The 27974-nt window shown below is 41.7% G+C and overlaps 1 protein-coding gene across 1 annotated transcript; it reads left to right on the top strand.

Moving 5' to 3' along the window:
- Positions 1-1975: 1975 nt before the first annotated feature.
- Positions 1976-27231, top strand: LOC118126052 (lipoxygenase homology domain-containing protein 1). Its single transcript, XM_047344547.1, has 42 exons — positions 1976-2705; positions 5394-5508; positions 5778-5789; positions 7281-7361; positions 8581-8765; positions 9497-9595; positions 9875-10023; positions 10109-10232; positions 10354-10604; positions 10678-10813; positions 11018-11178; positions 11300-11386; positions 11630-11765; positions 11915-12069; positions 12159-12319; positions 12898-12974; positions 13071-13267; positions 13365-13557; positions 13678-13838; positions 13923-14256; positions 14371-14522; positions 14909-15042; positions 15363-15511; positions 15639-15743; positions 15823-15951; positions 16037-16201; positions 16299-16480; positions 16608-16724; positions 17521-17683; positions 17964-18118; positions 18270-18479; positions 18934-19060; positions 19195-19403; positions 19530-19715; positions 20573-20700; positions 20799-20916; positions 22413-22590; positions 24706-24891; positions 25184-25354; positions 25745-25883; positions 26133-26288; positions 26561-27231. The coding sequence occupies exons 1-42, from the start codon at positions 1976-1978 to the stop codon at positions 27039-27041; spliced, it is 7284 nt and encodes a 2427-aa protein (XP_047200503.1). The 3' UTR covers positions 27042-27231.
- Positions 27232-27974: the final 743 nt, after the last annotated feature.

The raw sequence follows: 27974 nt of genomic DNA, 5'->3' as shown, positions 1-27974 counted from the left end.
AGTTTTTAGTTTGGCCCTCCCTCCCATCAATTAACATGGAGGAGGCGGGATTTATGACCTATACTGCAGCCAGCCACCATCGAGACGTTCTGGCTTCACTTCTGGGGAGCAGTCATGTCGTCCATCTTTATTTACAGTCAACAGTTCTCTCTGTCTGACCTGTCATTCTTCATCCAACCACTAGATGTCCCTGGACTTTCTTCATGTCTATTATTCCACCTGCTCACCTGTTCCTCATCTCCAGTCACCTGACCTTTACACCTGTGCCTCTTTCTTTAATTTTTATTTCTTTGGCTGGTTTATTGGCAGGTGGCAACCAGCATGAAGGTGCGTTACCGCCATCTGTCTTCCTTCAATGTCATAAGTCTTCCTTTTACAATCACACATTTCAGCTTCATCTGTCCCTCATCACACAAGCTCCAATTTCTTTTTCACAAGTTCTTTATCAGATTTTCTGCTTTAAATAGTTCCTCCATGTTTTTCTATGTTCCTGCTAACAGTGAGTAATATTCCTGTTTCCTCTGACAAGCAGGCAGACCATGTGACAAGCAGGCAGACGGTGTTCCTGTCTGCCTGCTTGTCACATGGTGACATGCTAAAATGTCTGCTGTGAGAAAGTCCTATCTGTGATCCCACTGCAAAACCTTGTTGCGTGGATGTTCTGAATGTGATGGTTAAAAGAAAACTGCAGCATTTTGCCTTTTATTTTAGAGGAGCCGTTTACTGTTTCACATGACTCTGCTGTCATCCCTTGGTCGGGTAATCTGATGTTGAAAGATCAATATGACCAAACTCTGCCCTCCCCCTTGATGTCTGTCTTATCAGGTAGCAGCAATAACACTAATGGGATGGTTTGGCTCATAGCCAGGTGCAGATGTGTACAACTGTGAACTAGAAAAGGCCAGAGGAGTACAGAACATATTTGCATAGAGGTTTTTCTAGAAAACACAGACTTGCCAAAGACAGAATTCACACAAGAATTTAAAAAAGAAACGATGTGAAGAAAATGTATTCAATATAATTTTACACACTGACGGTTCTCACATTTAAATGGGCTTGAAAATCTACAGTATGAATGGAGATGGAGGGAAAATCCTCGATCGTGGTGATTACCACAAATTCAAACTTTTAGAACAATGTATTAACATGTTGTATTTTATTTACTTAATGCTTAGTAAGTACAAAAACAAGTTGTGGTTTTATGGATTATACAAACAAGTGAGGTTTTGAGGTAGATTTGCCTTTATATGCCTTTGTACTTTTGAAAAGAAAGCTAATAAACGTATTTCCTAAAATATGAACCTATTCCCTTCGCTGATATCTAATAAAGAAAACAAATCATGCATGTATATCAGCTTTTTCAGGAATTGTAATAGACATTTTTTTTGTTTAATCAGAAACAGAAGAAGAGTTGTTGTAACTGAGAGTTTGTGTGTGTGTGTGTGTGTGTGTGTGTGTGTGTGTGTGTGTGTGTGTGTGTGTGTGTGTGTGTGTGTGTGTGTGTGTGTGTGTGTCTGTCTGTCTGTCTGTCTGTCTGTCTGTCTGTCTGTCTGTCTCCGTCTATGTACGTGTGACTGCAGGTCAAAGCGAGACGTCCCCGGCCCGTAAAGCGATCCTGACACCATGAATAATGGAGCGTGCCGTGGCAGAGAGGATAAGTTCTCTGTGCAAGGCTCCTTTTTCACAGGGCTTTCTCCCATGGGTCACGTGCATGCTGAGGTGACAGTAATTTTTCATGAGTAGTGTGTGTTGGTTGTATGGCCATATACTGCCCAGGTTGGAGACGTCCATGCAGCCATCCGTCCCTTTGCGTGTCCTGAGTTGGTATACATACCACCGCTAACACCCGGGCTGCTCTGAACCCCACGATCCCAGAGCCGCCCCACAGCCAAGGGTCAAATGAATTGTCTTACAACATTAGAAACTCAAGGCAGCACTTACGAAACTAATAGCCAGGGAAGTGGATGAATTAAAGATGCCGTCGAAACAGAAACAATCCACAGCTTCAGAAGAAACTGAAGAAGTCGATGACGAAGTGGAGGAAACAGAGCCAAAGTTAAAGGAGAGGAGCAAAGGAGTGACCCGTGGGAACTCCACAAAAGGAGAGAAGAGTCGGAAGAAACACAAGAGCTCAGAGAGCTCTGAGACTCAGGAGGTCTCAGAGAAAGAGCAGAGAAAAGAGGGTGAACGAGTAAAGGAGAAAAAGAGGAAAAAGAAAGCAAATGATGACTCTGAGGCTGGTGCTGTGATTGAAAATGAAGCTGAAGAGGATGAGCAGAACAATAATGACCCCACAAGCAATTCCAAAAAGGAGAAATCAGAGAAGCTCAAAGAGGAAGTGACTGAGGGGGTCAAGGAGGAAAAGAAGAAAAAGAAAAAGAAACCCTCTGCTGAAAATCCACAGGGAGAGGAGGAGATGGGCTCCAAGGATAAAAAGTCCAAAGACGGCAAGAAGAAAAAGAAATCTCACAACAATGATGACGAGGAGCCCTTGATTGAGGAGCAGGAAGAAGAGGAGGACTCAAAGAAGAAGAAAAAGAAGAAGGCAAAGAAAGGATCTGCTGACAGCGATGAAGATAAAAAGAAAAAGGGAAAAAAGTCCAAAAATAAACAGCTGGACTATGCAGTGATCTACCAGAACGAGCTGCTGAACTACCACACGGACTCATCTGATGGATACGAGGATGAGTACTACAAAAAGAAAGGTCAGTATTTGGCACTGCAGCACCAACAGAGAAACCTCCAATGCTGCTCTTTAGGTGAGTCTAAGATGTAAGAACCTGCTGGAGTGAATCAACTGGTCAAACACTGACCACAGATTTCCTCTTGTTCCCCTCAGCTCTGAACAGGGCACACAAGGGAATCCCTCTGTGATTGCTCTTGGGTGAATGCTCAGTTATGTTCCACATGAATGGTATTAAATAGAGGCTCAGGGGCAGACAGGTGCTGGGTGCCATCCCAGTCGCAGGGACTGGGAGCGACACCGGGGCCAGAGGCAGGGCTGGCAGCCAAAAGAGTTTTCTTTAAGCCGATGAAAGGTTGGCGAATAGGAGGCACAAGATTGCTTTGTGCTTTTGTTTAGTAGGGGAAATGGAAACAAGCCTTTTTTAAGTGATTCAAATGTAAATACAATACATGTTTCTCTAGATTATTTCATATTTTGTTCTTAAATATTCTTAGATGCTCAGATACAATAATCTGAAGAAGCATGTTGCCTTTGTGATGGCTGGTAAAATCTAAATAATTTTTCTGTAATGATAAGTCTTGGATAAGAAGGACAGGTCAGCTCAACAATGCAATAAGAGCAATGCAACTCTGTGCAACTCTGATTAACTCTGAGTTAGACTATCATTCAGTGAATGAATTAATCTGAGTAAATTAATCATGATCTCACACCAATGGCTTATTAATACCTTCTATTGACCTGTTTCTTTTTGCCGTTATTACGCCCAGTAATAAGCCAAGTACGTCTTTTAATAAATTAATTTCGATTTATCTGTGATACTATTCCTACCCAGGTAAATAATATTCCAAAAAATATTTCATAATGTCTGAAACTTTTTTCAATAACTTTAAGTTCACACTGTATTCAAGTTATATAATAACAAAAGATGTTGCATAATCAAGAGAGAAAGGAGTTATATATACAGTAAGGCAGCCGGACTATAGAATTACCACTGTATAGGCAACAGTATTGAGTCACAGGTAATAGCCACACTCTGACTAATCCCCTGATGAAGATTTAATGTTGATACTGTTACTCAAACAAAGGCAGATGCTCAGGTGTGTCAAATTCCAATAATCTAAAGAGTCATTATTATCATTAGATTCATATCAACATAATCAAAAAACTTGCAAGAGGAAGAAGATGCATGTTTGGAAATATCCTCACATAAAACATATTTGTTTTATGTGAGGAAATTGCACATAAAGACAAAAAATGTCTGGACTTAAAAGCACTTTGTCTCTTTTTTCCCATCAAGTTGACAAAGAGTGATGAAAAGGTGATACTGTATGCCAATGCACTTTCTGGATGAATAAAAGCCTCCATAGATTAAAGCTAGTAGAGTGTTCTTGTTTAGCCGTCATTAGCCCTGACTCTGACACTCCACAGAGTTTATCATGGCTCAGTTGTACCAGGCCACGGTCTGTCTGATTTTATCAGGTGTATCTCTTTCTCCTTAATCTGCTTTTAATAGCCCCGCTCACTGTTAATTAGGTATCAGCGTCTCTTTCTTATCGAGTTTGGTCAAATGGCTCTTCAGGGCTTTCCTCCTCTCCTGGATATTTTAAGGTTATCTGCTTGTCTTCTTTCTCTGTGCTTAGCCTTCCTGAGCATTTGTCTTTACCTGACTTTGTTCTCTACTCTCTGTTCTTTGATGGTTTTTGGCCGAATCTACAATTATTCTAACAATTATTCTCTTCAGTCCACCATGCTTTTTTTAACATTCACCCAAAACAATGGATACCCGACATAGAACCACCTTTACCAAAACATATAATTCTTTTCCATTAGGTCTGTCAGTAGAATCTTTTTCAATACCTTTAAGGCCACACTATATTCATGTTACATAATAACATAAGATGTTGCATAATCAAGAGAGAGAGAGGAGTTCATATACACAGTAAGGCAGCCGGACTATAGAATTACCACTGTATACTGTTACTCAAACAAGGGCAGATGCTCAGGTGTGTCAAATTCCAATAATCTAAAGAGTCATTATTATCATTAGATTCATGGAAACAAAATCAAAAACAAGACTTGTGCAAGAGGAAGGAGCAAATATGAACAAGCATATGGGACCTGAGGGACCTGAGAGTAAAGCCCCTGTGCTTCCAAATAAGGCCATTGTAAACTGTTTTCAGTAGGTGCCAACTTTCTTAAGATCCATTCAATAGTAGTTAAGATGTTTGACCCTTAACCAAAAACCATCATGGCTAAAATGCCAAACAGCCAGTGCCCTCTCTCAGATATAAACACCTTCAAACTGAGGCAGCTGTTTTACAAAGTGCTGAGTTGTCTTCCTTTTTACCTTCTCATCAACTCGGTGGCTCGGTCGGACGAAGAGACACATTTGTGAAATGTGAGAGAGGCTTGGCTGATGTATCACACCAGACATGGATTCGCTGCAGATTCGCCGCATTGAATTCCCTGGCAACCGTGTATGGAAAGAAACATAATGCTCCCTAATGTTTAAAGATTATTGGACACTGTGTGATGTGACTTTGGGTTTGTGACTTTTGTTTTTTAGTTTTTACTCTTCAAATGAGTCTCTGTTGGACATCACAGAATTGATTCGCTACATCCCCTGTCGTTTATTCACAAACTGGACAACACCGCAAAATGTTTAATTCTCCCTAATCTTTTCTAATCTCCATCTCCTCTTTTTCAGTGTATGAGGTGGTCACTGTCACTGGTGATGTAAAAGGAGCGGGGACTGACGCTAATGTGTTTGTTACCCTTTTTGGAGACTTTGGCGTCACGCCCAAGGTTCACCTGGCAAGCAAGTGAGTTATTTAAAGGGGTTTATGTTGATGTCCCATAATTATAGTTTACTTTGGTACATTCTGTAAATTGCCTTTAAGATTCTAAACCAGGTCTCAGTGAGTCACTCTGCTCTGATTTATTTGCACGTACTCTGGCTTAATGTGTAAGACTGTTAACCTTGAGTCAGAGGGAGTTCATAACTGATATAAAAAACAAGTTTAGCTAGTTTGTAACATTTCAATGTCCACTGTTAACTTTTAACCTTTTCTATTCTTCTCTGATCCTTCAGCACAGAAAAGAGGTATTTGTGAATCAGTCTGCTAAAGGATGATTATGATTCTGTCCTTGTGTTGAGTTGTATTGTGCATGTAACACTGTATGAGGGAGCATTCCTGTTTAACATTGACCTGATGTCTGTGAAGCCGATGAATCGAGGCGAAATCACCTTTTCCACCAGGAAACTGTGAACACTCTGATCTCAGAGAAGCAGAGCGTGTTTACAACAACAAGTTTTGTTGTGATGCAGGAATCTCTCCTCTATACAGTCATATAAAATGTCGGACACAGAATATCTGGAGTAAGGAGGAACTACGTGACATGGCCGGTCTTCTTTTTCATTTGAAATGCAAATGAAAGAAGACCACGATGTCATTTCTGTGGATGATCAAATGACTCTCAGGGGGCCTTATCAGCATCAGGCTCTTTATCTCTGCACACATTGATTGACAGATAGGGTTACCTGTGCAGCGTATAGGATATACCAACTTATTGTGAGCCGCTCTGGCCCGTGTCACACAGACCTTGTGGTGGTCTCATTCATCTGTTTCAGACAGCACCAACATGCCATGCATTCAGTATCTCCATGCTGTGTAACTGCTGTGTTGCTCAGCTGATGAAATACCATACATGGATGTTGATGGAGTCACTTTGGTCATATTATAAACATATTGTATACTAAGGAGTTTCGCCTTACTCCGATATATATATTAGGCCCTGCCTGTATTGTGTAATGATTGATTAAAACTTTATAACATGATACAGGTTAGGGAGGGTTGCTATGATTGAACGATCAAGGCAGATTAAACTTGTAACTCTTTGGAAATTCACTGTGATTATTACTCATATGAATTGCATGAATTCCAAAGTTTGCATTGGGTTTGTTTTTGTCATAACCAGTGTCTCCCCATCATTCTCCCACAGGTGTGACAGAACAAGGTCATGTATTCATGTGTGCTGTACAGCATTTCATTCTTGGCAGTTGTTTGATAGTATACGACACCGTGCACCTTAATTATTCGAGCCTTGGCATTGTGCACGGGCTGAATATTGCAGGGAGAGGAAAGCAGATGGAGGTGTGGGTCAGACAAAGTGAGGCTTTCTTTGTTAATGAAAAAGAAGGTGTCTGATTCACTGCGGTTGGCAGCGGGGGTGTGCTGGGTGTATCGGCCCAGTTTCGTCTCTGCGAGGGGTAAAAAAGTACATGTGGAAAAGGAGGAGGGATCGATGAAGTGGCCGAGCCTGAAGAGGTCTCAGATTATACCACTGCCATGAGACCACCAGCGTATACCTTAAGCTGGATCAGTCAGGAGATGTCATTTACCTTTCTATTCACTTGTCTGGCGGGACTGTATCTCTTTACCCACTTTCTTCCAATTAAATAGAGTCTCTCTCTCTCTCTCTCATACACACACACTCACTCACTCACACACACACAAACACACACAGACTTTCTCTCAGACAACTCATTGTGTCTCCCAAGTTCTGACATTTTCATCGTTTCTTCATTCTACAGAAGCAGAACTGCATTTGAAAAGAACAAGACTGACGTTTTCCGCGTCAAAACACACAACGTGGGGCCACTGAAGAAGCTGAGGTAAATTCCACCGTGCTGAAAGTGACCTGACATATATAAACCAACATGTGTTATACAATGGTGTTTGGCGTCGCAGATATATAATCTTCTTCTAAGTCGACAGAATGCACAGCTACAGTTGACTGGCACATCACAGTTGAGGCTTCACAGTTAGGATAACAGCGGCTTACAGAGCAGATCCCACAGGGACATTTCTCACTTATTTTCCAGCTCTGCCATCGGCCATCAAAGGATTTCATCCAGCTTTAGAGGGTTAAGCCCCATCTGTTGTTGGGAGTCAATAAAGTCTTACTCCAGAGGAGGCTGAGTTACTATGGCTCAAGTCATTTTTACCCTTGAAAGTGCAACTTTTTGCATGTTATACAATTTTTTACAGAACAATCACAACATTAGCCACATTTTTCATCATGGATACTTATTTGTTGACATGCATACTAAACAGGTGTACTTGACCTTTTTGACTTTATAAATAGTAGGATATAACATGAAAACAACAAAGTCCATTTTTCCAGAGCTTTCAACTACTTTTTTAAGCTTCAGTTCGAAGAACGGGAATTTCTACTATGCATGAAATTATAGCATGTATTGATCTTGCATATCAGATTAACCTACATTACAACAGATCAACTCCATCTACTAATAAGGACTATGCTGAAAGCTCTGGAAATAGCTAGTAAGTGGACCTGTTCTTAGTTTTCTAAAACATTATTTTTCCAAGGTCAAAAATGACCTTTTCTGCTTGTTGTAAACATTGTCATGTGCTGTGATTTCATTTTATACAACTACTCAAATTCTATTCAACTTGATTTGAATAGCAGACACTGTTATATATACCTGGGCTTTGCCTTCCCCAAATGCAGTCCAGATTAATAACCTAGAAATGTATTGGACAGGACAGACGTTTCCACTTTTTTAAAAACTGTAGTGGATGATTCTTAAACAACTCCACCAGAAGTTCTTGAGTTTGTTGGAGCCTTTAGAAATGTACACATAATCAGGCGCATAATCTTGAATTGGGTTTATTATTTTTCGTGACATTATACTCATTCAGGCCTTATGATATTTGTGATATGTCTGAAACAGTCTCTGTTTATTTATGACTGCAGAAATACACTTAACACACTAAAAAACAAAGGCACTGGTGAATCTGATGTGACAAGCGTCTTCATACCTGTACAGTGAATTCATATCACACCATGACTGTTAATTGTTTCTCTAGGATCGAGCACGACAACACAGGGATGAACGCCAGCTGGTTCTTGGACAGGGTGGTGGTGACCGACATGAACCGGCCCCATCTGCGCTTCTATTTCGCCTGCAATAACTGGCTGAGTCGGGAGGAGGCTGACAACCTGTTTGTCAGGGACCTGCTGGGCAGCCTCAACCCGATGGACGTTCCAAAATGTAGGTCACTCTGAGCCAAAATACACAAAGGCTCAGGGAGGTCAAAACTAAATAACAATTGATGGAAATTACAAATACCTCAAGAGAAACTACTTGGTCTGAAAATATCACCAGAAAGACTGCAATATATACTATTGAATAGTGAGTTGAAAATAAAAGAGTAAAAAAGAAAGATATTTAAAAAAGTGTCCACTAGAAATGAAATGACGCTTGACAGTATCAGTCCAATGTGCCTCACCAGTTATATAGTTAAAGTCGCCTGGTGGGCTTACACATCTTCCTACTGTTTCAGGTTGTAATTGAATTCCATCAGAGTGCAGCCCATGTGTCATCTGTTGCAATGTGATCTAACATGCAGTCAGTCAAGCAGAGCGTCAGGAAGCCGAGACTCAGATAAACACAGGAGACAGTGTGAGGGAGTGGTCGGAGCAATATGGACACAGACACACACATGCAAGCACACATGCAGACGCACACAATGTTATGAATATTTAACCAAGAGATCATCTCAGTGTGGATTAGCAAAGAACCTGCCTAATGACACAAAAAAACGTCTAATTATACTTATTAATTTTACATAATGCTATTAATGCTGAACTTATATTATATATTATATTTATTATTTTCTAAAAGAACCTGATCATCAGCATTTTCTACACTATTAGCATTTCAGTCAGTCATAATCATTGATTATATAAATCACTGTTTTCTGTGTTGTATTCCATCTGCAGTGAATAAATACATAGTGAGTGTGTTCACTCCTGATATGAAGGGAAGTGGAACGGATGCTGATGTCTTCCTGAATATTTTTGGAGAGATCGGTGACACAGGTAGACCTTCACATTATTTTTTCATCGATTAATTATTACCACATACTGAAAATATGCTTATCACATTATCCCTTAACCACAAGGTGATATCTTGAATTTGCTTATCATGTCTGATATAGGGACATAGATTAAATAAAAAAATATATTAACAGAGAAAAGCAGTCAGTCCTCACATTTGAGAGGCTGAAAACAAATGTTATGTTTGACGATATCATGCCTTGAACAATCACATAAATAAACATCCTCATTGGGATTCCTAAACTTTGTTTATTTTGAAAGGAGAGAGACGACTGGACAGTGACAAAGACAACTTTGAACGGGGCTCAGAGGACAAGTTCACGATAGAGGCTCCAAACCTGGGAAGGCTGAGGAAAATCACCATCGGGCACAACAACAGAGGTTCTTCGGCTGGATGGTTTCTAGATAAGGCATGAACAACCTGCACAGGCATACATAATCTTTGTGTACACGTGCGATACATGGAAAACATGATAGCGCTTAATGCCTCTGCAGGTGGTAATCGATGACATGGGGAATAAAGAAGTGTATGAGTTCCCTGTTAATCGCTGGTTCGCCTTAGATGAAGGTGATGGCAAAATACAGAGAGATGTGTTGGTTGGATCAATGCAACCAATGGGTGAGAACAACACAAATCATTTTTCAGTTTATCTAATATATTGATGTAGACAATAGCCACATATCATTTATAAATGAGAGAAAAGTGTGAGTTTTTGTGCATATTTTCTTGCATCGTATAGGAATCGTGTATAATGTACAAGTGATGACTGGAAATGTGAGGGGTGCAGGCACCAACTCTAAGATCCACATGGTTATGCACGGCTCCAAGGGCTCAAAGAACAGCGGCAAAATGTTCCTGGAGGGCGGAGCCTTCGAGCGCGGCCTCATCGACATTTTCAACGTGGAGATTTGTGAACTTATCAGCCCGCTCAGCAGGGTCACCATTGGGCACGACAACGGGGCTGTTGGCGCCGGGTGGTACTGTGAAAAGGTACCTCACATATCTCATCGGTTACACATTTGCAAAGTGCTTTACACTCACCAAGTATCCGTTTTCCCTCCAGGTTGTTATATACTGTCCTTTCACGGGTATTGAGCAGACATTTGCGTGCGGAAAGTGGTTGGACGAGGACGAGGGGGACGGACTGATTGAGAGGGAGCTGTATGAGATGGTCTCTCTCAGGCAGAAGAAACAGAAGAGTAGGTCTCCTCATTCTACTCTCAGATCTCTACTCAGAAAAGAAAACGTAAATCACACATTTTTCTATTTTCAGAACAGCAATTAAAGTTACATTTTCCCGATTCATGTTTGGTATTGAAAATGAACGTGTTCCGATTAGGAGTATTTAGAATTTAATAAAAATCAGACAGCCCTAATTTAATGTCAAATTGAATCTTCCCCAGAGTTCCCGTGGTCCCTTTGGATTTGGACCTCAGATGTGAAGGGGGCAGGGACAGATGCTCAGGTGTTTCTGCAGATCTATGGAGAGAAGGGAAAGTCCGATGAGATCAAACTGGAAAACAACTCGGACAGTTTTGAGCAGGGCCAGCTTGATAAGTTCATCGTAAGCCCTGGCTCCATCTGCTGAGCACATCGCAGTTTTTTTCCCAACTGTGAGGCTTTCCACTGACATGTTTTATTTCATGTGTCTCCTGTTGTTACACTGTCTTTTAAAATGTCTGTAGGTCGAAATGCCAGACACAGGACGGCTGCTGAAATTGCGCATCTGGCACGAAAAGAGACATCCATTTTCTGGCTGGCATTTAGCGAAGGTGAGACCCATTACTCTGTGGGCTTGAGCTGTCAGTGTAAGCTGTTAAAACTGTTGTACAGTGTCACTTCTAAGCACTGCGTCAGACACTGGATTAGAGGTTATTTCCCCCCTAAAATGAGACTTATGTGCAAATCAGGGTGTAATGGAAGGGGCTTCCAGGCAAGTGCAGTCCATTAAAAACATTTTTCAGATAAAGACTTACTACAGTATGATAATACTTGACGCTGGTATTTTTATTCAGGTCACTTTGCTTAAGACCCTGACGATGGAGAAATACTCTTTTGAGTGCGGCCGCTGGTTGGACGTCAATGAAGACGACAATGAGATCGTGAGAGAGCTTTCAGCCACAGGAGCTCTCATCAACGAGCCTCTGCCCTGTGAGAGACGCACACTTACAAATGTTCCCAGATCATCCTGAATACTCACAACCTCCATGTTACCAGTCTGTAGTGTGATGTGTATGAGATTGCACTGAACGTACAGTAGGTGCTTAATATGATGTGATTGCTCTCTTGTTTACCTCCAGTGATTAAATACCGCGTCACCATCTGCACTGGCAACGTCAGCGGCAGCGGCACAGATGCCAGCGTCTTCCTCAATGTTATCGGTGACCTGGGGGACACAGGGGAGCGGCTCATGATTATGAGTAAAAACAATGTCAACAAATTTGAAAAGGGAAACGTGAGTGTATTATTTATTAAAAGATGAACACAGAAGATGCATGGATATAATTTGCATTTTGAATCTGTTTTCTCCCTGACTCCCCTCAGCATGACGAGTTCCTCATTGAGTCTGTGATCTTGGGTCAAGTGCACAGGGTGCGTGTGGGGCATGACGGCCGCGGAGGAGGCTGTGGTTGGTTCCTTGATAAAGTCATGGTCAGGGAGGAGGGCCAACCAGAGACTATGGCCATTGTATTCCCTTGTTTCAGGCAAGGCAACAATACTTTTCACATGACTTAAAGAAATATTTCAACATTTTGGGATTCTCAGCAGGAATGGGAGAATGGTTATTTTCCAAAATATCTAAAATATTTAATATATATTCACACTGTTGTGGCTGTAACAGTAACTGTTTCATATGTATTACAATTACATATAATTTTTATGTTGAATTTCTCTCAATGTTTTAGTCAACCACCGATACACCAACCAAAATTGTCCAAACGGCTCTCAGAGCCTCTGAGAATTGGCCATGTTTACGTTTCCTAGTTCTCCAGTGGTGTGCGTTTAGGTTGTTAGGCAGCTGATGGACGGGTTTGACCTTACAAATGGACACTAAATGCATGTGGCTGGACAGCTCTCTCCTTTAGTAACTGGAGCCAGACCACAAGGCTGAGGTGCAGTGTTAGTTCTGGAAAGAGACTCTTCCTGTTTGTTTGTCCTGTTTAAAGAGACAGAGTCTGAGTTTCAAAGGCGGGTTGTTCTCATCCTGTGTTTTACTTTTATATATATATATATATATATATATATATATATGTTTGTCTAATTTCTTTGTGTGTCCCTTCAGGTGGTTGGACCGTAATGAGGATGATGGACAAATTGTCCGTGAGTTAGTTCCAGATGGAGATGGCCTGCGTCTCTTCAGTGAGTCTTAAAAGAGAGGTTAAGTAAAAAAAAAGGACAGCATTCGTTTAATGCTTTGATACATTTCATCCATGCCCCCAATTTCTCCTTCATCAGATGTCAGCTACCATATTGCAATCAAGACAGGAAGTGTGAATGGAGCCAGCTCCGACTCCAGGGTGTTTGTGAAGCTTTACGGGGAGAAGGGGGACACTAACAAGATGACACTGGCGGTTTCTGACAATGACCTCAGGAACTACTTTGAGACAGGGCGCACCGACATCTTCACCATTGAAACCTTTGACATTGGACAGGCAAGTTCTTCTGACACAAATGGATGTGATTCAGACATTTATTTTCTGTTTCCTAATTCTGTTGTTTTCTATTTGTTCACGTCCTCTCTACTTACAGATCAACCGTCTCCTGATCGGTCACACCAACGAGGGCCTGCGGGCCGGATGGTTTCTGGACAGCGTGCAGATCTCAGTGCAGGTTCACGGGAAGCAGTACATGTTCCCAAGCGACCGCTGGCTGTGCAAAGATGAGGCTGATGGGAAAGTGGAGGTTGAGATCTATCCCAGCGAGATCCTGGAGATTGAACAATGTAAATAACAGGAACTTAAAACATAATATACATTCAGAATAGTGATTATGAGTTGACGTATATTGCTCTTCTCTACATAGTCTTTCTACTGGTCATAATATTTTACCCCCTCATTAACAGTGATCAACTATGAAGTAACAGTGGTCACAGGGGACGTGCGTGCAGGTGGCACCAATGCCAATGTTTTCTGTCAGATCTATGGAGATGAGGGAAAAACTGAAGTCCTCACTCTCAAGAGTCGCTCAAACAACTTTGAACGTAACACTACTGAAATCTTTAAGGTCTGTGTTGCACCTATGTGGCATCATGTCAATGTCCCATGGAGATTTAAGGTCCCGGTTTGATCACTGTTTCATCCCACCCAGATTGAGGCTCATGATGTTGGCAAGATCTACAAGATTCGCATCTACCACGATGGGAAGGGTATCGGCGATGGTTGGTTCCTGGAGACAGTGGACATAAAGCAGCTGACGATGGCCATGGTGCAGGTTGAGGTGAAGAAGGAGGAGCCCAAGAAAGACAAGAAGAAGGACAAGAAAAAGAAGAAGAAAGAAGAGGAGGAGGAGGTGGAGATAGTTGAGCAGCTGCAGGAAGTAGTGGAGACATTTTCCTTCCCTTGTGGCCGCTGGCTGGCCAGGGATGAGGAGGATGGAGAGATCGTGGTTGAGCTGCTGACAGAGGACAATGAAGACCTGGAGAGTAAGTAGAGCATGAATGTGATGTGTTGACCCACCGGTAGCAGTTTACGGCAGATATATATTGTTTTAAATGTGATTCTTTTGTTGTTGCTTTGATTAATGTTTTTCCTCTCAGTGAACTCATATGACGTTCACGTGTTCACTGGGGCCATGTGGGGGGCGGGGACCGATTCCAACGTTTACATCAACATCTACGGAGAGACTGGTGACACAGGGGAGCGACGGCTCAGGAAGTCCAACAACCTGAACAAATTCGAGAAAAACCAGGTACATTTTGTTTCTGTTGGTGCAGAATGTCTAAATCTGCGGTGAGGAGACAGTTTGCTTATCAGGACTGGTCAACCAATGAAAATCCTGTTTGAAATATGTATGTGACAATGTGCATGCACTGAATGCACTGTACCTGGTAGGCTTATTAGTCTAAATGAATAATAAATAAAAATCTAAAGTGAGTATTTACAGCATATTAAACAATTTTCACCCAATTATTAGACCAAACAACTTCTGTTATGTTCACTCAGAAAGCCTCAAGCATTAAACACAAAGTTATCATAAAATCCTAGCTGATCCAACAAATATTGATTAAACAATCAGGTTCTCACGCTCTCCTATCCTGTGACCCTTTGTCTTCGTTTTGTGCATGTGTGACCCAGGAGGACATTTTTGACATCACAGCGGTCGACCTTGGAGTCCTGAAGAAGCTGAGAGTCCGACACGACAACAGCCAGGCCAGCGCCGGCTGGTTTTTGGATAGAGTGGAGATTGTAGACAACAAAGATGACACCACGTATGTCATGATGATTTTAAGAGAGCAGCACTGCACCATCACTTTACAGCGTCTTCATCATATAGCAGACATAACCTTTGCACATAAAATATCTTAGAGCTCCACTGTAAGGTGTAAAATGGTACAATACACTGTGTAGGTAGTAAAATATTCTGGTTAAAGAACAGCTTCTCCGATGAGATTTGCGATCAGTTTAAAGTTCTTTCAGTTTGGGTATTTTTGGACACAGGAACATTTAACAATCTTCAGTTGAGGCCCTGGTTGTGGTTTAATCACTATGTATTCTGGGCGCTTATAATAAATTAGAAATTGTGTTTTAGGTACTTTTTTCCTTGTAAGCGTTGGCTGGCTACCGATGAGGATGATGGACAGCTCGCCCGGGAGCTCGTTCCTGTGGACGAGGCCTTCATGAAGAAGGGCGATGATGATGAGGAAGACTCTGAAGCCACACTCGGTCTGGAACAGAAAGGTTAGAGCAACACGACCTCTGGACAAGGGGGGAAGCTTTTTTAATTGAAATGAATAAGGATGGTAATCTCCACAGTTGATCAATGATTGTTCAATGACTCATTCATTATTATTTTCTCGTATGACAGCCATGTCAACCACATACACAATACGAATAAAAACTGGTGACAAGAAATACGCTGGAACAGACGCCAATGTCTTTATGATCCTGTACGGCAACAAGGACGACACAGGTAATACTTTATACTATGGTAGTGAATTATATCTGTGTATTTAAATAACTAAAATACTTTGTGATTGGATAATCCACAGGGATAATAAACCTAAAGGCATCAAAGACCCATAAGAATAAGTTTGAACGGGGTATGATTGATGAGTTCACCGTGGAAGCCACGGACATCGGACAGCTGAAGAAGCTGCGTATAGGACACGACAACTGTGGTACAGTAGGACCGACTCCCTGCCTGTGCAGTGAAAAATTAACACATAATGATGAATATAGTAACTTGTGTCACTGTTTAAGGAGGAGGATCAGCAGGTTGGTTCCTTGACTGGGTGGAGATCGACGCCCCGTCTCTGGGACAGAAACTGCGCTTCCCCTGCGGCCGTTGGCTGGATAAAGGGGAGGATGATGGTGCCATTATCAGGGACCTCTTCCCCAATAATCTTCAGACAGAGCTTTACACACCTTGTAAATCACAGAAGTCTATATCACAATTTAAAATATAAAAAAAATTGTCATTTGATGCACATAATTGGTTATGATATAACTTTTTTTTATTTTGTAGTTGTTCCCTATGAGATCAAAACCTCCACGAGTGACGTGTTTGGAGCTGGCACAGATGCAGACGTCTTCATCGTCCTCTACGGGAGAGATGCAGTGTGCACACAGCAGAAGTGTCTGTGTGTCAACAAGAGGGAGAGGAGGATGTACTTTGAGAGAGGAGCTGAGGAAATGTTTATTGTAGAGGTATCATTACATATTTTCATGAACAAGTTGAATTGGTGCACTCCAAGGTCGTAAGTGCAGTTTTTAATATTTACTCTCGTAAATTCCACACTGAATAATTCAGTAATGTTTTCTTCTTTCTGTGTAGCTAGAAGACGTGGGGGACGTAATTGAGAAGATCCGTATCGGTCATGACAACCGTGGGGTTAACCCGGGCTGGCACCTGGACAGGGTGGAGATCAGACGTCTGCTCAGAAAGGGAAAGGTACTGTCCACTGAGGAGGGAGTACTCAGCTCTTTTACTTTACGGAAAAGAACAATACTGCAAAATAGAAATGCATAATTGCAAGTAATAGTTCTTTAAAATGTAAGTATGTGAACATTCAGAAATTTTGTCTCAGAGATGTCATACTATTATATAAAATGTGGTATTATATAATACTAATATGATAATACTTATATTATAGATATTATAAACAGCATTTTGCATTTTTGTAGTAAATCAAGGTTTACTAATTTGAATAACTATATACTTTTGATAATGCACCATATTTTTAAAGATCTTATTAAATCTTAAACCTTAAAGCAACCAACGCTGTGAAATTAAATTTAGAGAAGAATACATCATATTTGCCTGTGAACTGTAGGAATAAATTAGCTCTAAATCCAAATGAAAAAAGTACAAGTACCTTAAAATTGCACCTATATATAAAAATGTATATAAAGATCAGTTCATCCCAAAAGCTCCAGGGCCTGATTGGTCTCAATACTTGCAACCTAACTCATATTTAACATTAAGTATTTGATGCGAATGACTTATATTTATCTTTGTCAGCATCTTCCTCTTTACATCCGTTGGTTACAGGCTCTACTTTTGGTCAGTAGGTGGAGATGTTCTCCTCACAGATAGATGAGGATAATCCGGCACTCTGACTCTCATATACTCACCCAGGGCTCAGATAAAAAAAACACGACACTGTTCACTGATTTCCCTCTAAGCCACAAACACACAAATGAAATTGGTAGTTGAGTTTTAAGCCTGTCCCTCTGTTTTGCTGTAGGGTTCAGAGACTGTCATCTTCCCATGTGAGCGCTGGCTCGCCAAGTCGGAGGATGATGGCGAGACGGTGAGAGAGCTGGTGCCCTCTGACATCATTACTGAGAAGCTTTCGCGAGACGGAAGCCTGAAAGTCACTGAAGTCGAGGTGGAGGAAGCTCTAGAGAGTATGTGAACAAGTTGGCACGCCAGAAAGCAATCATATTCAACTTGATTTATTAATAACAAATATACAATGATGTGTTTTCTGTTGTCCCGTCTCAACCTTTCTAGTTAGAAAAGCTAGAGACAAACTTCCCTTCAGGTTCTGTCTGTCCTGAAATGAGTTTCTTTCATGACAGTGGCATAAAACATCAATGGCAAACAACTTTCTTTCTGGTCTATTTTCAAAAGTCTCCTCAAACATTTCCCCTGTGTTCTTGTCTCTGCTCATTGTTTCCACTACAGCTCACACATACAAAGTGTCAGTGATGACAGGCGACGTGTACGGTGCCGGCACCGACGCCGACGTCTTCCTCACAATTTACGGGGACCTGGGCGACACCGGGGAGAGGAAGCTCAGCAAGTCTGAGACAAACAGCAACAAGTTTGAGCGAGGATGTGTAAGAAAGACCCACTATCTGTCTTTATTACTTTTAACGTCCAATGAAATGAAGATTAACAAGCTTGACACAATGAATCATTTTCCGTAAACATAAATACAAACAACTTAATGATGTGCACGCTATTCCACCGACTGTTTCCCCTCCGCAGGTGGATAAGTTTACTATTGAGGCAGTTGACCTTGGACAGGTTTTCAAGATAAAAATCCGCCACGACAACAGCATGATGAGCGCTGACTGGTACTTGGACCAGGTGGAGGTGGTTGACGTGGACACGGAGGAGGTCTTCCTCTTCCTGTGTGAGCGTTGGCTGTCTCGGAAGAGGGAGGACAGACGCATCAAGAGAGTCTTCTACGTCAAGGTGATATGAATGAAAGACTGTGTATGACTGCATGCAAAAGTTGCATTTATAAACACATATATATGTAGAAGTGGTAAAGAAGATATTAAAACGTAATACTAGAATGCAGAATAAGAGGAGTAAGGTCATGTATATTACGTTTTATTACCTCAACCAAGGAAGTTAGGTTTTCGTCTGTGTTCGATTGTTAGTTAGCAGGATTACCCCAAAACTAGCAGATGGATTACCACGAAACTTAGTGGCAGGATATGGTGTGGGTCACGGAAAAACCTATTCAATTTTGGTGCAGATACACCTTAAACTTTAGCATTACAATCTACATTAAGCTTATTTTATAAGTTTATATCTATACATATTTACATATATATATATATATATGTTTGTGTGTGTATATGTATATGTGTGTGTGTTTTTGAATTTGTCTGTATCACTGTGTGGGTTGTGTATCTTTTAGGGTTTTGAAGGAGTAAGAGAGAGCATCAACAGCAAGAAGAAGAACTCTGCTCTGACAGTGAAGAGTGTCGACAGTAACATGAACAAAAAGAACAAGAAGAAGAAGGAGGAGGAAGTTGAGCTCCCCAGTAAGAAAGATCAAGAATCTACAGCTCTGCATGTCTGCTTCATCTGCTCTGTGAAAATGCCTGTTATTAATACTTGGGCGCAGACATTTTTACATAATTCCTTGCTCTCGTGAATGTGCCTATTTCCTGTGCAGTCATACCGTACCACATCACCACCTCGACGGGACTGGAGCGGGATGCGAGCACCACCAGCAGGGCTTATGTGATCATTATCGGGGCCAATCACGTCCAGACAGAGAGGTTGTGGCTGGACCTGGCAGATGGGAGGAAGGGCTTTGAGGCCGGCTCTCTGGAGAACCTTGAGTCCCACGGTTTAGACGTGGGCGAGATCAAAAAGGTTGAGGTGAGGAGGGGGGGTTGCTATAAGAGATTCACTGAAGATCATGTGTCCACACACTCAAACACACACGAACACACAGCAAAATACACCCATGTCGCTCGAGGTGATTGTTTGTCTTCCTCCCCGCAGCTCGGCCACGATGGGGCCACTCCGGAGAGCTGCTGGCTGGTTGATGAGCTGGCTGTTGCCGTACCAACCAAAGGGGTCAAATATATTTTTGCTTGCAAGTGCTGGCTGGCCAAAGATAGGGGGGATGGGTTGACTGCTAGAGTATTCAACGTGTTGGATGCAGAGGCCATTTCCATCTCCCAGAAGGTATGTAAGCGTAAACTGAACACAGTTCATGTCTCTATTGAAACCTCTGGGACAATTTACATGAAACAAAATGATGTACTAACATTCAACGTCCATCCAAACTCTCACCCCTTTGAAACATGTTAAAACTTCCGGTTAGTACCTCTAAAATCTTGTGAATCAATCATTTTGAATTTGGTGGTATTATTCGAATGGGATTAAGATCGAATAGATGTACCTCATCTTTCTGACCGTTGAGGTTAAATAATTACTTTTATTACTTGCTATTATTTGGCTGTGACACCAGAACTGTATCTAAATATATTTTGTATTTTACTCAAAATGATGTTTCATAATATTATTGATATGGAAGGCGACTAATGTATTGAGGGTCGAGTTATCAATCATGGTTTTTTGAGATCTGTAGGAAAGAAGTCATGCTAATGAAGATGAACATTTCGATGTGGCTTATCTTTGTGTCTGATTTTGATAAATCTGTTAATGGAATTCTATAATATTTCAAATAAGACAGTCACCACATCACAATCTTATTGGTTTACACCTTTGGCTATTTATACATGATCCCTCCCCACATTGATGGATTACTAAATGGGCCTTATAACTACAAATAGATTTAAAAAATAACAATGAAGAGACGTGTCATTGGTACAGTAAAAGTGCATTTTTCCATATATTGTCCACTATTATTTTATGTATGTTTGCTGCCATCAACCTTATAATTCCTTCAATATAAACTGTTTTTTATATGAATATTCATCCGCTGCAAAATAAATCTTTCTCTCTCTGGTGTTTCAAAGGTAATATTGCTTGTGATATGGATGTTTGATAAAAATAAAGTTTTTACATTTTCACATCAGATTATTTATGAGGTGACGGTGGTGACGGGGGACGTGCAAAACGCAGGGTCAGACACACAGATCTTCATGTGTGTGTTTGGGGCCAACGGTAGCACAGAGGAGATGCTGCTACAGAAGAACGAGGACAGGTGACCAAAACTGGACATCATCAGAAACAATATCAATGAAAAGACAATTTCATTTAATCAAGGATGATAAACTGTGTAATGTATGTGCTGTGCAACAGGTTTGAGCGTGGTCAGGACGACACTTTCAACATGGAGATCGAAGACATTGCCCCACTGAAGAAGATGAGGCTTCGTATCGACGGCTCCGGCAGTCGACCTGACTGGTTCGTGGACAAGGTCAGCTCACCTGAACCAACCTGCTACAGAGGCAGACAGACATATGTGTTCAGGAGATGTTTACGTGCCATAAAGTGTCAAGGATTACAGCAAAATCTAAGCAGATAAACTTAGCAGAATCATCCGATGATGTACTATACAGATGCTACTTTTGGAATTGTCAATGTAATGAAGTACAGATGTTGCTGCTGATTTAAAGCTGATCTCTTCTATAAAACATAAAACCAGGAGCATAAAGGGCACAACAGTAACTTCCTCCAGATCACTGGTTGAAAGCAGTCGCAGGTTTTGTGTTCACGTCCTGATGCTGTAGGTCACAGGATCATTTAGTTATGTCACACCGACAAATACACATCTCTCCATGCCTGCAGGAGAACTGTCAATAATTCAACCACCCACAAAGACACAGACACACACACATACACTGCAGGGCCCAGTGTTCCTGGAGTGATCATATTGACTCATTCTTTTTTTTTACCATGCTGTTGTTGCTGGCATCACAGACACCCACACGTCTACAATATACACAAACAGACTTAGTAAAGAGCACTGTGCTTTCAGGAGAGGGAGAGATTTTGGAGTGAACTGATGTGTGATAGTGCAAATAACACAATTTTTTTTATGTGTAGTCCTGAAATATAATCAACCGTATTAATAGTTTCCCAAAAAGGTGTCCCCATGAGCTTCCTGTGGCATCACCTGCTCACCTCCAAATTCAGTCTGATGTCCCCGGTGAACCGCTCTGATGAAACAGAGCATATTCCCTATGCAAATGTCCTCTCTGGTAAAGGCAGGATGCCTGCAGAGCTGCAGAGGAGTCAGGAACAATACCTAGCCCTGTCTGTCCGTGCCTGGGACTCAGCGACTGCGAACATCTCCTTGACTTGACCCTGGGCAGAGCCATGTGTGTCCAGCATCACAAGCAGATGTGCTGTCTTTATGGATTTCTGGGTCTGTGTATTGAAATCGACACAACAGTGCACCAGGCGAACTGCCAGCATACTAATCTGCCCAGATAAATATGCAGTGCAGAGTAACAGTGCCTGAGCCCAGTCTATATTAATGAATGCTTCCCAGAATAAGTGGTAATACATCTTAAGAGAAACGAGGATTTGTGTGCATGTCAAAATGTGACACTAGCACTTTTTAATATACTCAGAGGAGATTGTGTTTTTTTGCCATACAAGTGATTTTGACCAGTTGTCACTTGGACTCAAAGAAGAACTGATAAGATTTCAGTGGTCAAAGGTCAAAGGTCACAGACCTCACATCATTGTGAATGCAATATGTCTGGAATAGGGACGGAAACTGCACTGCAGAGGCAATAATTTAATCTTTGCAATACATTATAGTTACAAACTAATATTGTTAAACCTTTAAGTTTTAAAAAGTGACCTTTGGAGCCACACTTGTTATGAGACTTTAGTTTCACCAACATCAATGATATTTACAATAAGTGTAATATTATATTTACACAACTGACTCTGTTCATTCAGGTGATCATGCGTAACCTGACCACAGAGGAGGTGTCTGTGTTCACATATGAGGATTGGCTGTCCAGGACACATGGACCAAAGAGGACGATGATCTGCGAGATGGGCGCTATGGTGGACGAGGAGATGATGGTGGAGCTCACCACCTACATCATCCAGGTCAAGACCAGTGATATTGCAGGTAATATGTTGTTGGCTGCTGGTTTACAAACAGAGATGTCCCATTGAAAACACATTTTCACGTCTGTTCCAAACATACTGTGAGTGAACAAAAGTGCGGTAGGCAAGAAAACAAAAGATGCCAGCTCTACAAAAAATACAGACACAATCTATGCATCCTTCCATCGCTGGGTCAGCGTCAGGTACAGGGATGTGGAGAACAGGAGTTCTCTCTCATCAGTATCATCCTCCAGCTCTTCCTGGGGGATCCTCAATGACCTCAACAGCAACATGTCATCTGTGTTTAGTTTCCTGGCTGCACCTTTCCATCACCTGCTAGCTGTTTGTTTTTGAATCACTTTCAAAGGGATGTACCTGAGGGGATCCTGCAGGTGCTCATCTCTCCAATGTGAACTCTTTACCCATGTAACCACAAAGAAGGTCCACTCTGTAGAGAGTCTTTAATATCATTATTTCACTCTCCACGTTAAGACGGTTATTACATATAGATTCTCATCCTCTCTTGACTTGTCCTTGTGCAGAGGGTTGTGTTTTCCATGAGGAGAGAAAGTGGAATCATTTCTGTTTGAGTCCAACGTGGTAAAGGAAGAAATCCTCTTCAGAGACCTTCCATGCAGCTTGGCTCCCTCTGTTCTTCCTACAGGATTTTCTAAGGCTCAGTCGAGCTGCTGATCAACACGATAGCAAGGCGAGAAGTCTGAGCCGACTTCAAAGGGGCCGCTCTCTGGAGGCTAAGATGTAGCTCTGCACCACTGCTCAGACTCTGTGAAGAATAATGAGCCAGGCTGACAGACACACATACACAACAGACATGCAGACAACATTACATAGGTGGGGCTGTGCAAACGGTAATGGCCTCCTTGGGGATCTTTAAGGAGTGATCTGTAAATGTAGGGTTGTAGTCAACCAAAGAAAATCTTAAGCGACTCAAATTGTACCTGCCCTTCTGTTGGTGGTGAGGAAAACAAATCTGACTGTTATGTCAGCCACAGGTACTCTCTATGTGTTAGTGTAATTAACCGCTATCAGGGGTATTCACTTAAAACAACGCCTACTTTTCTGTTTTTTCAGCACGCAGCAGTTTCGGTCTTTTCGCTGACTCACTTCTGACTGTCCATTCTCTCTTCTCTTGTCTGTTCACGGTGTGTTCGATTGGCTGAGCGGCATCTCATGAGATGATTTAAAATGCATGCAATTGGTTTTTAAAGGTACCTGGGCCACTAAACCAGTCAAAATTTGACAATCCTCATACAGGTCTAGGTCTGGATAGGATGGCATCTGGGTCTGGATCTGAGCTGCGGTCAACCTATCAGTGACCTCTGCTCTAAATCAAATGTAAACAAACATAAAACTAGTATCTGCAGAATATTAAAAATGTTTAACCTAATTATTAAACCAAGCATAATTACATTCTATGTTCACAATCAAAGCCTCAAGCGATAAACACAAAGTTCATGGAGCATATTGCGTGAACAGGTTAGGTCACTTTCTTTAGATGATTTAGCATGTTGGTTGCTAAAATGACGTGCAAATGGCTGTTTGGAAAGTTCACGCTTGACTTATTGGTCTGATTTAACACAGCTGCACCTATGATCTGAGAACTTGGTCGATAAAATAGCATTGTCCAGTTAAATGGGAAACTGCAGCCAGAGTAGTGTGAAGAGCCACTGAATGTCAAGTACGTAGGGTTGTTACAAGTTTGTAATGGCTTTTGTTATGGTGCACAGAAACCAGGACACAGAAAAGATGTTGCAAAATGAGTTGTAATGAAATAATTAAGCACAGAGGGATCCTACATGTGCTCTCTGAGTCAGTTCTCTCTACTCCTCATTTTTCTTTTCACATTGTGTGGTTGCTTGTTAGCTTATTAGTTTCCTTGGGGCTTGTCAGCAATTCAACAAAACTCTGAGAAAGCTGAGATCTAAAGTAGTCAGTCATACAAAGAATAGAAGTATGTACTTACTGATGATTGTGCTAATGTGGATTTAGAAACTGTAATTATAGACAAGAATCTAAAGCACAGTTAAGCTCACCCTTCCAGTCACATTGTCAAAACAATAGGACAGAATGTCAGAGTTTATTTTTCTAAATGGACAACTCTCTTCTGTCTTTTCAGGAGCGGGCACTGATGCTAATGTGTGGGTCATCATTTTTGGAGAGAACGGAGACACGGGGACGCTGGCACTGAAAGAATGCAACAAGTCCAACAAGTTCGAGCGCAAACAGATGGACACGTTCCGCTTCTCAGAAATCCTCAGCATGGGAGAGCTCTCCAAAGTACGGGTGTGGCACGACAACGCAGGTCAGCCACCTAAACATAAACAGTCACACTTTGTAAGATAAATCCCCCAGTCCACAAATGTCTGAGGTAACATCTGTCTTGCTTTTGATGAAACCTGGACAATTAATGCTTATTGTAGCTGCTGTCCAACAATAACTACTCAGAACTACTCTGGTTTTTTTTGAAGCACGGAGGAGTGACACAGCTTTTTACTGATTGGCCCAAAAGATTCCTGCATTGCTCTTGGTTTATCAGTCTTAACGACATCTTGACTTAGTGTATCTCTTTTGTTTGCTGGTGTCACTTCGCCCAGGTCCTGCTCCAGGATGGCATTTGGAGTACATCGACGTGAAGGATGAGATCATGGACAAAACCTTTCGTTTCCCTTGTGACCGCTGGCTCGCCAAGAACGACGACGATGGACAGATAATGAGAGAACTGGCTTGTGCTAACAACGACTACTTAGACCTCAATGAGAAGACCAGTAAGGATAGTACCTGCAATTACACCTTATATTATATAGCTATTAAACTAATTTGTCAGAAATACAACAGAGAAGCAAATGGTGTATCAGTTGACGGAGCAGCCAAACAATCACAAGTGTTGTAGTCAAGTAGTTGCACAAACATAAAGCAGCTCTGATTCAATATAAAGAGAGAGAGCTGTGAGCAAAGAGGCAAACATCAATGAGACAAAATTACATGCTGATTTCATGTAAATCAAATTGATTGCAACTTAAGTCTAAGTTAACTTTAGTCTAAATCCTCCTTCTTATTTTGTTAATGTAATATCTTAATATAACTATATATTCTGTGTGGAAATGATACCATGTCTGAAACAATTGACTTTAACTGTGTCCATGTTTTCTCTCAAGAATATGAAATTTGTGTCACGACTGGAGACACAGCTGAGGCTGAAACCAAAGAAAATGCCTGGATCATTCTCGAGGGGAGGAAGGGTCGATCCAAAGAGTTGGTAATGGAGAACTCGTCAAAGAAGAAGAGGTTCTTGCGGTAGGTTCTTGCTGCAAGATGAACTCAGTGAGCTGTAACTGTTGCATGAAATTACTCAAACCTGCACTTCTCTCTCTGCAATTCTCCCACCTATGCAAACCAACCAGCACCAAGTGCATGAGCCCATTTCAAAGCTGCAAACATTACACTGTCCTGCTGAAAATTCACTGTGACTCAAAACAAGTTAAAAGCCAATGTAAGACACCAGCTGCTCATTGACCCAACCTGCTCATGTCCCTCCCTTTTTAGGGGAAATGTCGACAGATTTGAGTTTTCGTCCAAGAACCTGGGGGATATCGCAGGAATCTGCCTGGGCCACTCACCCAAGGATGGAAAGAAAGTAAAGGGGGAATTTCACTGGCATGTGGTGGCTGTCGCCGTCACTGAAAGAGAACTGGGAAACAAGTAAGACATCTACGCATCCACTGTCTACATCTCTGCCAAAGTCATACATTTTACCTCCACCAGGGAGGTTATATTCTCACCCCTGTGTAAATAAGGCATATTAAGAGGACTAATGTCTTTCAAGTGTGTAAAGTTTAGAGCAGCTTGATTGAAGTTAGGACTGTTGGGCCTTGGTGCAGGTATGTGCTCTACTGAGTGCAATTCTAGTTATTACTTATAAAGTTTGTTGGTATCAGATAATATTCTATTTCTTTCTATCTCCTCACCTTCAGGTACATCTTCAATTGCAAAGCCGTCATCCCTCTCTCGGCAAAAAGGGATGATTTCTTGACCTTTGAGTGCTCAAAGATAATGGAGAGCTTCGCCAGTAAAGCTCGAAGCCTGGTCCCAGTCAAGTACGAGATCATCGTCATCACAGGTGATGAGAAAGGAGCAGGTACAGATGCCAACGTTTTCATCACTGTCTACGGCTCCAATGGAGATTCAGGCTGCCGGCAGCTGCGGCAGAAGTTTCGCAACCTTTTCGAACGAGGGCAGACGGACCGTTTCCTGTTGGAAATGTTGGACATGGGAGAGCTGCAGAAAGTGCGGGTGGAGCACGACAACTCTGGTTTGAGCCCCGGCTGGCTGCTGGACCGCGTGGAAGTCACCAACACGGCGAACGGTGTCACCACCATCTTCCTCTGTGGGAAGTGGCTGGACACGAAGAGGGCTGATGGGAAAATCACTAGGGTGATCTACCCGAAATATTAAAACAATTTATTATAAGCAAAAACTCCCACAGCAGAGAGAGCGACACTCATGTTTAAACGACCTAACGACTTAAGAGATTTTTCTCTGGAAAGTTTTATATCTCAGGAAGTGAGAAGGATTTTTACATCCACGCTTTTTTATGGTCAGATGTTTAATACATGGAAATATAGCCTTTGGTCAGAAAAGTGAATGTGCCATTCTTTAGAAATTCAGGGATGGTTTGCTCAGCTGCTTTGTCATAATAGAGATTTTATAAAAGATTCAACTCTTTTGTAATACTCACGTGTGTCCACATTCTTTTAACAGTGTAAACGCAAATCCGTCCTGGGCCACATATGAAGGACTCAGCTGACGGCCGCTGCAGTTTCACTACTAGTCCAACGTATATTTTCTCTTCTGGTTGATTTGTTTGTTACCACCGCCACAATATCAACCACATAATGATCAACACTTTCCTTAAAATTGGTCAAATCTTTCTTCACAGCTGCACGAGTCATTCAGACTCTCCTGACTCGTCTCTCTACCTCTCTTTCGCTCGCTCGTGCCGACACACACACACACAGAGTGACATCGGACACATCTGTAAACTCAGACTGGCCCAAAACAACATTGTTTGGTCTTAACTAACACAAATGACGTACTTGTTCATTTACATATAGAGTGGGGAAGTGAGATCCGATCACAAGTGGTCACAGAAGACACTTTCATGACACATTCACTGCTGCTTTAATCCGACAATTATGGATTTTTTATTCGGCCACTTGGGAGCAGTGGAAAATAAATGGAAACTACAACCTTTATCGTTTATAAACTTGTTAACACTTCATTCATTTCAATCATTTGGGTTTTTTTCTCGGTTTGAGGGAGATATTTACCTCATGAGCTACGATTGGTCAGAGTGAGCCAAACGGTAAAGTTTGAAAATACGAAAAC

The sequence above is a fragment of the Hippoglossus stenolepis genome, chromosome 18, assembly GCF_022539355.2.
Source record: "Hippoglossus stenolepis isolate QCI-W04-F060 chromosome 18, HSTE1.2, whole genome shotgun sequence".
In the NCBI taxonomy this organism is placed as follows: Eukaryota; Metazoa; Chordata; class Actinopteri; order Pleuronectiformes; family Pleuronectidae; genus Hippoglossus; species Hippoglossus stenolepis.
This window is presented reverse-complemented; position numbering and strand designations above follow the sequence as displayed.

What these genes read in the sequence shown, in the direction of transcription:
- LOC118126052 (XM_047344547.1), top strand. Translation starts at nt 1,976, where the DNA reads ATGCCGTCGAAACAGAAACAATCCACAGCTTCAGAAGAAACTGAAGAA. An exon ending in ACACTACTGAAATCTTTAAG is followed by an intron (nt 13,839 to 13,922) that starts GTCTGTGTTGCA and finishes CATCCCACCCAG; the next exon opens with ATTGAGGCTCATGATGTTGG. An exon ending in GGACAATGAAGACCTGGAGA is followed by an intron (nt 14,257 to 14,370) that starts GTAAGTAGAGCA and finishes TTTTCCTCTCAG; the next exon opens with TGAACTCATATGACGTTCAC.